At 42.2% G+C, this 16781-nt stretch overlaps 1 protein-coding gene and 1 long non-coding RNA gene across 2 annotated transcripts in view; one reads left to right on the top strand and one right to left on the bottom strand.

Annotated features, from left to right (window-relative positions):
* The window catches only part of LOC308056777, a 35450-nt gene extending 26268 nt beyond the window's left edge, over nucleotides 1–9182 (top strand). The window contains exon 2 of the long non-coding RNA XR_013924970.1: nucleotides 44–9182. This is a non-coding gene — a long non-coding RNA (uncharacterized lncRNA). The remainder of the gene's footprint in view (nucleotides 1–43) is intronic.
* CCBE1 (collagen and calcium binding EGF domains 1) overlaps nucleotides 1–16461 on the bottom strand; it is a 102134-nt gene extending 85673 nt beyond the window's left edge. Inside the window, exons 1-2 of the mRNA XM_080372595.1 lie at nucleotides 16224–16461; nucleotides 16003–16083 (exon numbers count right to left, since the gene is read on the bottom strand). Of these exons, the coding sequence (XP_080228721.1) occupies nucleotides 16003–16083; nucleotides 16224–16324 (182 nt within the window). The 5' untranslated portion in view covers nucleotides 16325–16461. The remainder of the gene's footprint in view (nucleotides 1–16002; nucleotides 16084–16223) is intronic.
* Between the last annotated feature and the right edge of the window lie 320 nt (nucleotides 16462–16781).

The following is a 16781-nucleotide window of genomic DNA, read 5'->3' on the forward strand; positions in this document are numbered from 1 at the left end:
TCTGACTGGAGTGACATCTCTAAAGTGGACAGAAAATGCAGAGTTTTCTCCACATCTCCAACCAGAAATGCACCGGCTATTTGAGCTGAGGTCTCACCATGGGTTTGCACAGTAGTATTAAAATTTTCTCACCCTTACTGAAAATACTTCACTGTATATGCCGTGGCACCACACTAACCTTTGTCATTTCCAGTTCCTGGTTGTCCCATAAACAGACCTTTCCTTCTGTGCCTTGGCCAGCTGATGAGCCTCTCACTTCCAGCATCATCTCCTGATACAGGCAATTGCCCCAATACTCCCACTAGGCCAGATAAACTTATTTTATCTGCGACAAGCTGCCTCTTTAAATAATACATGGAACAGCAAAGAGTTTAGGTAATCCCTGTTGGGGATCAATTCCTGCCAAGTTTTGATCACTATTTATTTTCTCTCATTCCCAAACATCTAAGTACCAGAGGAGATGATCCACCAAGCAAGGGCGTTAGAAAAGCACAAACATTCCAGCAAATGCACATATTCCTCTAGGAAGACACTGGAGCAAGTCTGACTGGAGTGACATCTCTAAAGTGGACAGAAAATGCAGAGTTTTCTCCACATCTCCAAGATGCACACCCCTTGGCTCTTCTCAGATGACTGAACGAGGGGCCTTTCAGAGCAACTCCTCATGGTTCTGGATGCCCCAGGAGAAACCCTGCCTCACTTTCTCTCTGAATCCTAGCAAGAAGCCCACAGTTTTAAAAGACACCATTTTCAGCTTATTTGTTCAAGTTAATGGGCTTTTTGCTCTTCACCACCTTGGCAGATTGGGGGTTTCAAGGATGCTCATCCTGCACCTCTGCATTTCCAATTCCAATTTTCCATTCAAAATATGTGCATCTTTACATTTGTGATCAATGTCTTTAATTTCCTCTCAGGCTCACCCCATGGTACCATGTCAGACAGCACAGTATGATGAGCTGTGAGGAGGACAGTGTAATCCTGCCATACCCTCGTGCTGGTGGGGCTTCTCCCTGCCAGGCATTCCCGGTTCCTGCTTTGGCAGACTTACACATTCTCCCCAGACTCCTGATAAAGCTGAAGTGTTTTCCATCTCTCTGCTTACTTGCAGCACTGTTTAAGAAAGTTAATCTATTTGCAATCAAATACAAAATAAAACTTTGAGGCAACTTTGCAGCTATCTGTACAGAACTGCATGAGTTAAAAGTCACACATCTAGGAAGGAAAAAAAGGCAGCCCTGTAATCAAAACCATTGCTGAGATTCTTGGATAATTAACAAGGGAAAAGAGAGAGTATGTTCTGCATTGGCATTTGGAAGCAGCATACATAACCTTAAAATTAAGCGTCTTTTCTGCTCTCTGCAGTTCAGAGATGCTGATAAACATGGGAGAATTCAGAGAACTGGGAGAGTGATCTGAGGGTGAGGGAATGCAGAGCACCAGGCTAATTGCCTTGTCAAAGATACTGAACACAGACTTGCTCATATTCTAAAATGAGAATGTAATCTCATGTCATTAAGTTACAAAGTGCTACCACACACAGGAATTAATTGATCCTTATTAATCTTTTATTCCATATACCCTCTACTTGGGCACAGGTCCTCAGATGATATGTAGGCATTTAACTCCTATCAAAATCGATGTAGTGAAGCATCCAAATGGTTTGACCATCTGTCCCTCAGGGCATCACGGGGCTGAGAATAAATTTATGCTGATCTTGACATGACAGGCCTATAAAAACAAAGGCCTGCTTATAGTTTTTAGTGAAGGTACACCAGTCCACCGAAAATTTCCAACATTTTAAAGAACTGTACATCTTTTATTTATTTATTTAAAGCAGCCAAGAACTGCTGACGATATAAACAAATTATGCAATAAACAAGTTGGGTTTTGTTGTTTGTTTGTTGGGTCTGTGTTTTTTTATAATCCTATATTACCCAGAATCAAAAATAACTTTAAAAAAATCAATGGTGAGACAGGAAAGTGCTAAACCCCCAGAACTTAATTGGTCATGTGCAACAACTTCTGAGTTAGATGAATTTTTGTAAAATACAATCAAATTACTTCATCCTGAAGGGAACTGGGAGACGTTTCACAAAAGCTGAGTTCCAGGCGCTAAATCTCATTTTCATCATCACTTAAAGCAGCATAAATCTAGAGAAGCTCAATCAGAGACAATGGTGCTACATCCAGTTTGCACTGATGCTGCAGAACAGGTTTTGCCTCTAGCTAACTTTTTTGTTCACAAGAAAACAAACACAAGGTATTCTTGCTGTCTGGGATGAGACGGTAATTTATGTAGCATTTTTATGTGTACATGCTGTCATATCTCAACCTAAACTGATTCCAAGATAATTCACGCTCTGCCATTACAGACAGCTAAGACATTTCCAGAACCTTCCTAACTTCAACAGCTAAGATGCTATGTTTATAAATAAATTCCTTTTGTTATGATTTTCAGCTATATGCTGTAAAAGGAAAAATTAAGGGCTCTGTGGTTAATCCTCCTTCTAAACATGGACTTTAAGAAGGGAATGGCTGACTATCCAACTGTAGCCTACGAACTACCTTGGAGCATTTAACAGAAAAGTATATTGTGGAAAATTTACTTTCTAAAAAGGAAATAATAAAAAAAAGATTTTGTAAACAGAAGTAATAAAGGCTTACTGTAAACAATGCAAACAAAAAACAGTAGGTGCCTGTGCCTCTCAAAGTCTTTTAAAGATAGTGCATTTAGTCCAAGTAAAGCAGGCAAATAAGCCGCCATGCTGTATGTGTCTTGTTATTTTTACATGTCAAATAATAAAAAAAATTAAATATCTTGCATTTACTTGTAAAACTCAGGCTTCAGTAAGAAGGGGTCAAAAAAAAATGTTATTCCCTCCAAGAAACTAACAGTTACACTTCATAAAGATACCATGAAAGCTTTCAGGGAGTCTTCCAAAGAGAGATCGTCTTCCTGCTACAAGGTAAAAGATGGAAAAGTATATTCAAAGACTCTCAACAACTTAATTTTCCCTCCAGTAACAAAGAAAAACTTGAAAGTATTTAGTCTGCAGTTTAGCCATTTTAAAAATAAAGTACTATTTCTAACAGAAGCTAGCATCTACTTTTGTATTCATCAAGAACCTGCTTCTCTAAAGAAGCCTTCCTCATAATCAGACTTTTTTTTAATGCTTTATAAATGGTCCTAAGAGCTAAAGTTTTCCTACCTACCGAACAAACAAACAAAAAACCCCAAAAGAGTAAAGTAGCTTTTAATTTAGATTTCGCTGTCCAGCTGCATAACACTCATTTGACACTGGAAGCTTCTGCTTCTCTCTGCCATTATCACCAGGTAGCTTGGTATGATGTAGGGATTCGTGGTGCAGGTCTTCCCCACAGCAGCCCCATTTAGCTAACAGGGCAATCAGGGATGTTACCATTTGATTAGGACCACTTCTGAAACTCAAGTTCTCAAGCATTTCCCACAAATACCAATCATGTGCCTTGAGAGCAAGACTTTACATAGACTTTTCCAGTTCTCTGATGCTGCTTTGCAGCTTTTTTTCTATGTGTATCCCATCGTAGCAGGCAGGATACTCAATCTTTTGAAACAGTTAATCTTCTCACAACTGAGACTGGATTTCAGTCATAAACACTTCTGTAATTTTTCATCCTCTGGGCTATTGTGTTTCCAAGAAGAAAGGTCATGATGGCATTTAATTAAAAGATTGCTATATTTGTTTGGTTCTTTCTTCCAAAAGAGAAGCCCTACAGAGCAAAGCAACAAATTGGACAATACAGAATACAGCCAGGATCTTCAGCCCTAATGCGCAATTAAGAATATGAACATAGGAAAGTTTCCTATTTCCATCCTGAAGATATATTTGTCCTACATTAAATCTTTGTCAAGTCCTTAAGGAAAATTTCTTGGAACATTTTTCTTTTCATTGGAACAACTTATAAACGCAATGCCTGTAAGGTCAATGAAAATGTTTGAAGTTTCTTTTTCCTGGTACTTAAAAATACCCAGCAGTCCATATTGCAAACAAGGATGTGTAAATAAATACATGTGTACATATTAGCCATTCTTGCTCCTGACTACTTGTTTTCTGCTGCTCTTTTCATTCTGCCACAGCTATTTTCACTGGAGATGTTCCAGTGATGTACCATTAGCTTACTCCCACTGTGGAAATACTCTGGATATTTTTGCAACATAAGAAAACATCACAAAAATCTAATTTATCTCTTGGTGGATATGAAAAAATATATTTTTTAAAAGGCGCATTTTTTCTTATCTTGTACAGTAGCATTTTGTTGAACTGGAATGACAGCAAATCACCATAAGTAAATAAAGCCCAGCAAGTTATTTGAAGATTCGATTTACAGCGACCTTCTTGGCTATAAGAGGAGCACTACATCTTCAGCATAAGCTATCAATTTCTTTTTCCTGTAAGGCATAAATTAGGCTTTTCCCTCCACTTTATAGCTAGAGAAGAAGCCAATAACGACCATAGTAAACCTTAGTGGGTAACTGAAGGCAGAATTTAACATGATACAGCTCCTTGAGGAGCACAGAAATTAAGCCCAGGATCTAGAACTACAACTCAACTCCTGGCAAGCCCATCCTAAGGTTAAACAACATTGCCTCCCAGGATCACAGTGCTCCCACTGATGTAAATCTGGAGGGGCACTGTCAGGGACCCTTCCAGGCACGCTCAATAAAACTGCAACTCAAATACGGGTCAATGTGAGGACAACAAACAGCACAAACAATACTCTGGCCAATAAACTCAGCTTGGAAAGTCAAGCAGAGAACTGGCTTCATTGGTAAGACACATTCAATCTGCTTCAAAAAACATTTTGCGTTCTTTCTTACATGGAACGCTAAGAAGAATTATAAAGAATAATTCCCAAACTGATGCACTTGGTAAAGGTCCAGGGAAGTCAGCAGGGCTATGGAAATGCAACCCTCTGCAAATATTTTCATACAGCATCTTTAGTGCTTATGCAGGGGACCAAAAAACCATCCTCTAATGTGGGTGAGCTTCTAAGAATAATCAAGTAGGCACCAGTCCTGCCAACACAGTCATGTATGCCTCGTAGTCTTCTTGAGCTCCTGTGCCACACAGAGAAATTTCTGCAGGAAAAGGACCTAATTTAAGATCAGATACAAGGAGAAGGTTTGAATGCACTTTGAATCTAACTTGAATCCAGAGAGGAGACGCCAGGAATACAGGTTTCTCTTCATAAAACTTCTGTGGGTGAAGTTATTCACTGAAGGTGTGCCACAGCAAAATTTTCATTTCTCTTTAAAAAGTTTTAAAACTAATGGGAAATAACACATGTCAACTTGGCCTGGAGGTTAGTTCTTTCACTTTCTCCCCGTTGACCATATACAGAGAGAGCTGACTGAGCCTGGACTCCCAAAGCAGACTCCAAAATGTCTGAGAACTGGGAAGTGTCAGGTTGTCCCCTGCTTCCCACCCTCATCCCTAATTTACTGGGTTTTGTCTGGAAGAAAGAAATGCGGGGAACTGAAGGGTGGGAGCAGCAGGGAAACATGCTCAGAAGTAACAGTTTTAGTACCTTCTGTTTTGCTATTAGACAAGCTACGAGGCAAGCAGGACAAGGTAGAATAAAAATGTACCCCACGTTCTCCATTTTTAATCACATTCCATTTGGTGCTTCTTCGTTTTAACATTTCAAAAGCTTGACATGAGAGTTTTTCCATGAAATTTCCAAAAAAAAAGAAATAAATGACCCGTTTGCTATAGGCTCCTCATCTCTCAATTTTGAAATTTAAAGCATTTTCACCAACTGCTCTCTGGACATGCATTTGTAGCCTCCAGGCATTAGGTAGTCCAGTGGAGCAGACATACACTTTCCTCAGGAAAAATAAAACAAAACAAAACAACCTAAGGAGCTTGAAAAATCTAAATATACATCAAACCAACTCTTCTACATCTGCCTAATCAAATATACTATTTTCCATATACACGGCATACTATGTAATATATTGAGAAGCCAGCACCTGAGGCACCACGAGAGTCACAGTCTGAGGCAATGCCTGCCCGTAGCCTGTCTGGGCCATCGTGCAGACCAGCAGCCCAACCACGTCTGGGTTCATCATGCTACAGATTTCCAAGCAAGCGGGCAGAGGTCAGCCTAGACTGCCAGGATGTCTGTCTGCCACTGCTGCTCGCTCCAGCATTTGGAAGCTGCAGTTAAAAGCATGCATCCCCAGGAGGATCAAGCGTTTACCAAACAGTAGCCCCGGTGACCCCTGGTCCCTCAAGTCTCTCACTCCCCACTTCTCAACCACTAAGATCTACCAAAGACCCTCAACCCCATTTTCACTTTTTTTTTTTCCTCTCCCCACAGATGCTATTATAAAGATTAAATAATTTTCCCTTTGGCTATTTTCATCTGAGTTATAACTCATTTGAACTCTCAAAGGCAATAATCTCTAAACTAAGGGGTTTTGTCAGAATTCCAGAGAGCAGTATTTAGGAAACGAAATAGCTTTTTTGGTGCAGCTATGATAATAAACTCTATCATGAAAATTGAGTATGATAATAACATCTTGTTGAATAGGCAAGATGTCAGATTCACAACATATATTAAATGTGTTGAATGTGATCACAGAGATATTAACATTCCACTGAGGCACTGGAGCTCTGGGCAGGAAGTTATTTACAACGAAATAACGCATCCAATAAAGTTATTTCCTCTATCTCATAAAAGGAATTCTGAGCATACTTTTTTTGGTGTGTTTTCACAAATTTCTGAATTTTCAGCATTCACCCATTACTTGTAAAATACTGTGGTAATATTACATGTTCTTCATCCATTTTGCCGACTGTACCATCTAACTTCTTGGACTTACATGACTTGCTATGGAGAATTAGGTGGTCACCCTTCCCCCCCAAGGGAGGGTAATCAGCCTGTGAAGCCATCATGAGCACTGCTGTTTTACATCAGAAGCTATGCACCACTGATTTCTCCATAGCAAGACTATCGTCATACACTTGCTAGCCCATATGATTATTGTCCTACATTTCTTAAAACCCTCCCTAGTATAATTTGCCTTTGACTTATAATAAGCCTATTCATTCTCCAAGAGCAATCAATTTTAAAATTCAGATTATAGCTTTGATTTTGCCTCTTTCCCACTTAAAATATTGTGTATGCACTGTTTTAGCTCCCAGCCCATTTGAAAAGGAGGGAGAAAAATTGTTTGATGTGCATTTCGTACTGAATGGCTGCTAATATTAATATAGTGAATATAATCACTGTGAAATACACAGATTATGTAAATTCCAGCACAGACCATCAATTACAATGGATGTGGTTAGAACTTAAGTTTAAAAAGTACATGAAGTACATGTTTTTAATAGCTGGATGTATACAAAATACTTTACAGTCTTGCACTTCCATTTTTTGAACCAGGATCAACAATGAAATCAACACAACATGATGGAAAACACTTTTTAAGCAAGAAGCATTTTCCAAACACAACTAAGCTCTGAGATTACTGTCTGCAACTGAAATTGTTTTTCTCTTCAACCGTTAAACAGAGCTACCCTCAAGGAGATGCAACCAAATTGCTTTCTTTTCTGAGGCCAAGAATAAAATGAGTCAGCACTGTATGGATTCTGCTCTCCATTGTTTCTGCTTATAATTGGAACAACATTCCAATTATAATTGGAAGAAATGGCAAAGTAGAGCAGTACAGTGACATTTGCTACTGTTAGTTTACCAAAGAAGCCACCATTAGTCTGAAAACTGAAGCTGAGCAAACAGAAAATGGGCCACAGAGAGAAAAAAAATCTGGAGTAGAATGTGGCAGAAGTTTTTTTACTGTAGATCAAAGTCAGCTCTGGATATTTGGATGGTAGGCACAAGTCTCAGCCTCTTAGTTAAGCACAAACTTTAAATAGAGGAACCCTGGAGTGCCCCATAGGGGTCCATAGGAGACGTAAGCCACACACACGAAGGTCTCCAGGGCTGACATTCTCCTTGTCACTGATACAGCCCAGAGCAAGCCCTCTGCCATCGCCAGCAGCTCCAGCTGAAGTGACATTGGTATTGAACCTCAGCAGCAACTCACACATTGAAAGAAAAGTCATCTCAGGACTCAGGGCACTGCCGTGGAGACACAAATAAAAGATTAAACTTCAAGCTGTGAGAATTCAGCACAATCTCAATGAAACCCAAAATCGCACGGGCCCCAAATGGCCCGCATTGCACAAGAGCGAGTGCAACCTGAAATCTGGTATATCCCAGGTACGGTGTCTCTGCACATCTGCAAATCAGCGGTACGGGCCACACCAGGTATCTCGCACAGTGCTCCCCCAGGCATGCAAGGACAGAAAACCAGGCAAGCATAGCAGAAGGCTCAGAAAACCTGTTGCCCTCGTGCTCTTTGTACTAGGCAATGGCTTTCACAGCAGAATATGGGCAATCCCATCTTATCTGGGACGTCTAGCAAGCTCGAACTATTTTTCCAAGTGTAGTTTAAATATTCTGTGTTCAACTACCTCACAATAATTCTGTGCAATAACAATGAACAAAAGCATTCTGAACTGATCAAAGACTGAACAATTTAAATGTCTGCCTGTGAGGTGTTCCTCCTGCTCCCACACAGACCCATACTTTACAGACCAGGACAGAAATTTTCCAAACTGAGGAAGGAAAGAAGGGGACAGGCTGTCAAGAGAAGATGCATCAGCTCCTGTTGCTTAGCTCCAAGTCTAGCTGGGAGAACAGGCATCATCCCCCGGGTTCATGTGTGTATGTTTTCATTTGGTTTTGGCTGATGTTTGGTTGGTGTTTTTTTTCCCCTGGGTTGTACTTAAATAGAAGCCTGGAAGCATTTAAATTATACTTCTTTGGGGAGTGATTACCTCCCTTCCACCATACACATATCTGTCACACAAACCACCATCAAGATGTGATTTTTCTCTTTTTATGTCTATATTAATTCTTTTTTTTTTTTCTGCCTGCTCCATGCCCCTGGGGTTGGATTTTTTTTTTCTTTCTCTTCCTTGCTGCTCCATATGTTTGTCCTTCCATTCCAGCTTTTTCTGTCTTGCCTATCTGGACTGCAGTCAGTACAGAACAGCCCAGCTTGATGGGTGTCTATCACAATGGGAGCGGTAATACAAGTATTAATAATGTCCTGCTGTTAGCAAGAGAGACTGCAATCACTTTTTTAAGGACAAAGCAGCCTGACCTTAGGGAGCATATACAATACTTAGGATAATTGCAAAAGTCATATTCCCTTTGGTGGCCTATTTTTATTACATATTTCATATCAGCCATGGGAGGCCCTGGGGCTACTATTTTGTTTGTCTGGAGTCTCTGAGCTAGACGATGTGCCCAGGAAAGTCAGTTCATATTTAACCCTATATTCTGTAGATGAAAACCGTAATACAATGCACCTGGATTTCATTATTGATCAAACCACCAAGGAGGGCACTTATCATAAAGCTCTTCGTTTGCGATTTTTATAATTCTCCAAACTGCTTTGATCTGAACTCTGGACTACATGAACAACCATTTACCAGATCTCATCCTTTAATTGTAGCACATCCTACCTCAGTGCACCACCCGCAGTAATCATGCAGTGTTCTGAGAGATCATTAATTATATTGGTTCATTTTGGAGTGAACTGGCTGTACAGAGGAGACGCTGCATGGTAAACCCACAGCAGCACCATGTTTTGCTGCCGGAGGCTTTGGTCCAGCCAGCAGCATCCACATTTCCTGAGATCTCGAGTGTCCCTAACCTCACCAAAATTCGGTAAGAGCTAAGAGCCTCAGCACCTGCGACAGCAAAGTGACCCAGAAAGTCAAGGCCACCCAAATACAGCACAGAAACCTAAGACACATGGCACTTGTGTTACTCTTAACTGGCAGATACTCACAATGTGTCTCAGTAAGTGCGAGCAATCTGTTCCCTTGGCAATCACAGCAAAGGAAATTGAATCAAAGGACTGACTGCAATCAGAACCATGATGCTTAGAAGTGCTGCTTTCAAAGCAAAAAATTCTAGGAAAGCTGGGGAAAATGTCTTACCATCATTGTAGCATATACTGTTTTGTAAAAAAGTAATGTACTGAAGCAGAATCTTATTTATTTGTATGTACAAAAGTCTGCATGTGGGGACAATTTCCAGGGAGATTTTTTTTTAAATTTATGTATAAAACAGACAACAAAAGCTTTTTAACTAGGGGAATGTTGTTGCATCTCTTCACAAACACCACAGTAGTGAATGAATTAATAGAATTAGTACCAGTGAGACTTGCAGAGCAGCACTCCTTCACATTGCAGAGCTGCTCAACACATTGTTTTCATGATGATGGTTTGATACGGAGTTCAAAAGCCCCCAATAGCATATGCATATTCACAGGCTTCTTTGTAGAATAAGTAAACAAAGAATTTCTGACACACCTTATTTTCAATCCAATCACCAAGTGACACTGCTGCAGCTCTTTTCAGTAGCGCTCACAGTATACATGGGCATATTTCAGGTGCTGATGGTACCCTGAGTGATGTACAGTTAGCAGCTCGTGGCACTTCACCACTGAACTATGTGCAAAGAAGAATTGTTCGTTTACTGAAGTGTAAAGAAACTCTTGCAGATCAACACAGATGTTGTGTATGTTTAGTCTTCTAAAACCAAAACAAAATTCAAAATCATACACTTTCTTAAATTTTCAACAATATTCCACCATGGATTGCATTTACCTGCAAGATAACTGGAGATTAAGCAGTACTTTGCTCTAATCAGGTATTTTTTTGGTTTTACTGTTATATCAATACATCAATTGGGACTCTTTCAATTCTACTAAAATTGAAATGGTCAGCAAAACTTCAGAGAGAAAACATAACAGCAACAATAAAAAAATATCTAAAAAGAACAGTTCCAAGATTTCAAAATGTCATCCTTGCTTACTCCAGCTGAAAGCTTCAAAATTGTGCACAGCAATTATTTTCCTGTTGGAAAGCTCCGTAACATGCTCCTTGAGTATCTGGGAACCAGGAATTGCATGTGGTCCCCAAGGGCATATTAGTGAAAGTGCTGCTCTTTATGAAACAGGTACAATCCAACTTACTTGTGATTACTTTTATGTTTTAAAAACGTGCAAAATGACACAGTCTATAAAAATAGTAGGCTCCACCAGCAATATCAACATTCAAGACAGTAAGAAGAAATGCTTTTTAAGGCATGCAATCTCTGGTTACCATCAGAATTATGTAGGGTGTTAAGTATACACACATTCTCTTCTGCAACACATCTGAATTGTCTTTTTGTTATGAAGCGCAGCACAGTCTTTCCCAGCAAAATTTAAAACCTGAAATGAAGGGAGGGCTTCTGTAAAATACTTGTAGCTGCTAATTATCAGATGAGGAAGCTGACAACCTACATTGAAACCATTCATCCTATTTAAAAAACCTTCACTTGCGAAATACTACAGAAAAAGTTACTGATTAAGTGCTAAACTGAGATTTAAGCTCCACAAAATGGGACTTATTTGCAGATATATAAAGATTTGCCTCATCTTTACAAAGGTTTCACCATCATTAGCTAGGACTGTTCTTTCAAGCACTCTTATTCTAAACCTCCTACTACCTCCCTGGTCCCACAGAAGGAAGGGGCAGTCGCAGCTTCCATCGCCACACACACAGATTTAGGGTATCATATGTTTCCTTGACAAACTTGCACACTTCATTTTCAGCAAAAAATGCAGGAAATAGAGAGTGCTCACCATGATGTCAAAGAAGGGTGGATAATTACTCTCACCAGGTCAATAGCCTATTTGTTCAAAGAAATCAGTTTCATCGACTAGTTCAGTCAATTTTATTTGCAAGTTAAGAGGGAACTGACTAATAATTTCAGCTGAATAAAAGAAAAAAAAACACCCTTCCCAGGCTATGCAGATTGAGGTTTAAATTTTCATCTGCCAACACATGCCGGTTTCCTTAATTTAGCCCTTTATTTTTATCAAAAAATTCTGAAAAGGAGCAAAACTATTCCTTTCAAGTCAATTTACAAGAGTATTTAAGTGTCTAGTAGAGAAAGAGATTTGCACAGTTGGGATACAAATATTCACATTTTTCCATCTGTTTCATGCTTGAATCTTCCTACAACTGGTGATGGGCAAACAGCTTCCTACTAGCAGATGTTTCTGTTAAGTCTGTATATTGTCTTTCTGAATGATTTTCACTACACTCACTGAATTCTAACTAATATTTAGCTCTCCTAATATACAATAATTAGGTGATCAAGTTTTGCTGGTTTTTTTAAAAAGGAGCAACCCCAGTTAATAAATTGTAGCAGATCAGATGCTAGCCTCCTGAACTTGGAAGTGACATTACCCCTACCATCCCCTTACTGGAACACAGCTACATAATCAGGGTAAGGCACAGGGATGCCTATTCCAGATGCTGCTCTTCCTTCTGGACCACAGGAACTATGTATAGTAGCACTGTTTAAAATGACAGTGAATGAAGGACCTTAATGAAAAGGGCTGCTGCTAAGATGAATTGTCACATGCAGGCGATAACAGACAAATGCACTGAAGAAAACCGCAGCAACATTCACGTAATTTAACATGGCAGCAGATTGTTCAAAAGCCGATCTGAGAGTGAAACACGTTAACATCACGTTCAAATTGCTGGAGAAGACAGTAACAAGTGAATGAGGCCTCAAATTCTCATGCTGCCCAAATTTCATCTAATTTGATGAACCTTGCATACAGTATGAATTCAGTCTTATTGGACTATTACATTATCAACAAAGCTGAAGAACTTGTTCTCTGTACCTACATGATGGGGCCATTACTACTGGGTACTTTGTGCAGTTACATACAAGAGTTTAAAAGAGATTTGCACTGAAAAGATATTGCACAAGCTCCCACTGCTTTTTGCATCTGTTCCTCTGTACACTTATGAAAATAAATATAGAGAATGTCTAAAAAAGTACAAATCAAACTAAGCCAAGGGCCAGACTGCACACATTCAAAAAGGAAAAATACATCTAATTATGTACAAGGTTGCTATGACCACAGGGAAAAATGTCAATATATTTTCAGCGCTTGGCCCCACTTTTGGCTTGGCCCTCCATTTGGCTCATCTTTATTCATGAATAAATCTGGTTAATTTTTTTTTTTAAGAAATATTTTTTGTGATTAGAAGATGCTATTTTTATTGAACTTCTCTGCAAACATGCTGATTTTCATGAAAAATTCTAGCAGGAGGAATAAAAGGATAAAATTGCTTTTGGTCATATGCTTTGGAAAAAATTCTTTTGCTTCGAAATTTTGACATCTGATTTTAAATATACTTCTTTTTTTATTTAACTAATTGCACAGCAGATAATTTGAAGGGTGCATGTTGCCTTACATCTGACGTGTTACAACATGAGGCAAATTTTCTGTAGGTTTGTTTAATTTCTATACAAAATGTACTTTGACCTAGAAAAGAAATTAGGTGTGTATGCTAATAGTGAATAACAGCTGATATTAACTACCCTTTTAAACTACCTCAAACAATGTATATAAATTATTATATTATTCATAATTATGATATAATGTGAAAAAGCTGTCTAGGAAGATAAAAATTGAAATTTTGTAAGAATGAATATTAGAATACCAAAATCAAATTTCTCAGAAACCTGGAGTAAGTTCCCTGAAGCCACAGCTGAGTTTCTGTCCAGCTGAAGTTTTTAAAATGTTCGCTGTCTTTCCAGGTGTGAAAACTGAATCCTAAAGTACCTGAATGTCCTGTGAAATGAAACCCAGCTTGAGACACCACAGGATTGCACTTTCTGTCATCTGTTATTAAAGAATCTTATATTAAAATGTGTCCTGCCAAGGTTAATCCCATGTGCCTGCTGGAAGCACACCTTGCTAGCAGGAGCAATGGCGACGTTGCCCTTTCTCTAAGGTTCACCATCATGGGTGGACGATGATGCTGGTCCACATCAGAGCATGGCATACCTCTGAGGGGAAGGACCAGTGGCACACCAGCACAGGTATGTCCTCCATGCAGAGCTGCTCTGCTGAGCCACACGCCTCCATTTCAGAGATGCTGCCCTGCTCTTGTGCATACGGACATCACCAAAGAGAGCTTGCAGGGTTGAGGATGGAGCCCTCCTCACCCAACCTTAAAGGTTAGACCTTGAAAATACATGACTACATGGAAACCAAGTTTTCCTTTTTTTTGTTAAAGCAAGGCAGCCTTAGCAATCATAGATACAAAAAAGATTTGAAAACATGAACCAAAACAGCTCAGAGTTCAATGCAGCAATTTGCATTGTTTCACAGTCTGTGCTAGTTTGGGATGGTGAATTCTGCTTGGGATTGTGCAGGGGGAGAGCTGTGGAGGGAGGGAGGGCACAGCACAACCAGAGCCCAAAGGTCAGAAATACCTCAGCAAGGATGAAAGAAAGTACAAGTGGGGCTTGGAAACTGGACAGAGTCCTGCTTTCTTTGCACAGTGGCCCACAGCAGCCTGTGGAGCCTATGAAGTCCTCATCCATTACATACAAAGCAGACCCACTTTGCTCAGACCGATTCTGGAACATGCAGTAACTAGCAGGATGGTCATGTGTCTGCTGCTTTATGCAGCTCACGCTCTGGCTCTTTCCTCCAGTAACTCAGCACAACCTTGTTCACCCTAGTGCTCTGCTCCCAAACCAGAGAAATGCTGCAGGTTCAACCAAGTACTCTCCTTCCCTGCAAAACCTATAGACTGTCTCCAAAAAGCGCTGTGTGCTGCTGTGTGCTGCAGAGCTACTTATAAGCAGGCTGTGCCTCACCTTCACAGGGAGAGGAGAGAGAATGTAAGGGAAGCAGGGAAGGGTGGTCTCCAATCCCCCCAGAGCTCTTCCCAGGGGCTGTAAGGATAATGCTGCTGAGAACTGGGCGGTGGCATGACAGCTTCCCAGGTGGCTGTGGCTGCTAGAGGGCACGCATCAGCCCCAAGCATGTGAGCAAGGGACAATGCTGCACCATGTGCCTGCAGCTCTCTGGTAATTATGCCCCAAAAAAACCACTCAGGGAAGAAATGAACAATCTCTGTAAAAATTTTTCACAAGCATTAATGTGCTTTATTGTATTTTTGGTATACATCAGTGGCTCCCTGCCATACACAGGCATACGCAGGCAGGCAGAGCACAGTCACTTCCACAAAGTAACCTCTCAGAAGAAGCAGTTTTCACAGATGAGACGTCTCATCTGTGGGGATGGGACTAATCTGGGGACATCAGTAAAACGATATGTGTGTGCTCATACTTTGTATGTATTTCTCTAAAAGCACATGTACCATTGACTGTTTTAGACATTTGTCATCATTGAAACAGCTTTAAAAAATCTTCTGAAAAACAGATGTTTCTCAAATACACAGCTGAAAAATGAAAACTCAGGGTCTGATTCATTTTACTTAATTTGATTGGACTCTGCCGAAGTCTTCCCCAGAGCTGCTCGCTGAAGAAGTTACTCATTCTGAGGGTATGATTCATCTACCTAAATGTAAATGTCTTTCGGGCGACATGAGTCCAGCTGATCTCACACATCACCCCGCAACTGATGCAGCTATAGCTCCAACGCACCCCCAGACACCCAGGTCAGCAGAAGCACCTCTCACTCTACCAGTGACCGATGGCCAGGATACGACAAGCAAAGCCACATGCGCCTTCTCCAGCGATGCCTTTGAGGTGACATTTGCAGCGAGTTACTAAAACCTTTCACCGGGGCAACCGCAGGACTTGCCAAGGGAGATGCCGAACGCCGGAGGGATGTGACCAAGTTACCCGCTCCCCAGTGCGCGGGGTGGCAGACGTGCCGGGGTGGCTTAGCGCAGGGCACGGGGGAGGCGAACAGATGCCACAGCTGCTGTCCCCACGCCAGCCACCAACACGCATGTGTCCCCGCACCCCCTCCCGGGACGGCTGGTGCCCCCCCCCCGCTGCCGCCAACCCCCCGCCCCCCGCCCCCGCGGCCGCGGCGCTCACCTGAAGCAGGTGGTGAGCTCGCCCGTGGGCTTCAGGCAGGGATACCGGGTGGTGGCGATTTTGTTCTCGGAGCACACCTCCCTGCAGGGCGGGGGGGAGGGGGGGGGAGGGCCGGTTATTAGAAAAAGGGAGAAAAAAGAAGGCAGCGGCGGTGGATGGGGCTGTGTGGGGGGAACGCACAGGAACAGGAGCGCGGGGTTCCGCGGCGGGGGGGCACCCACCTGTCGCCGTCCTGTGGCTCCTCCCGGTAGGTCCAGGCGTGCCCCAGCGCCAGCAGCAGCAGCAGCCGGAGCGGGGCCAGGCTGCCGGCCGGCCGCCCCATCGGGCCGCCTCTCCCCTGCGCGCCGCGCCGGCTCTGCCCGCCCCGGCCGGCAGCGGGGCTGCGCCGACCCGCCGCTCCTCCCGCCCCGGCGGAGGGCCGCCCCCCGCGGCCGCCAGATGTGCCCGCGGGGAGGGGCCGCGGCCGCCCAGATGTGCCGGCAGATGCGGCCCCGTGGCGGGGCGGGGCAAGGCGGGGCGGCGGCCAGATGTGGCGGGGCCGCAGCAGATGTGCGGTGGGAGTGAGGGGACATCGAAGCCCCCCGGCCCCCTGCCGGTCCCCCGGCCCGGGGAGAGGAGGGGTGCCTGCCGCAGGGCGAGCGGGCCAGAAAGTGACGGAAAGGTCCGAACCCAGGGATCGGCAGCTCTCGGTGCACCATCACTGATGCTTTCCAGATCGGCTTTATCTCAAATCTCTTTCCCAAAGGAGCAGAGCAGTTCAAAGCATCTCTGCTGCGATG

This window comes from Falco punctatus (genome assembly GCF_963210335.1).
Source record: "Falco punctatus genome assembly, chromosome: Z".
NCBI classification, from domain to species: Eukaryota; Metazoa; Chordata; class Aves; order Falconiformes; family Falconidae; genus Falco; species Falco punctatus.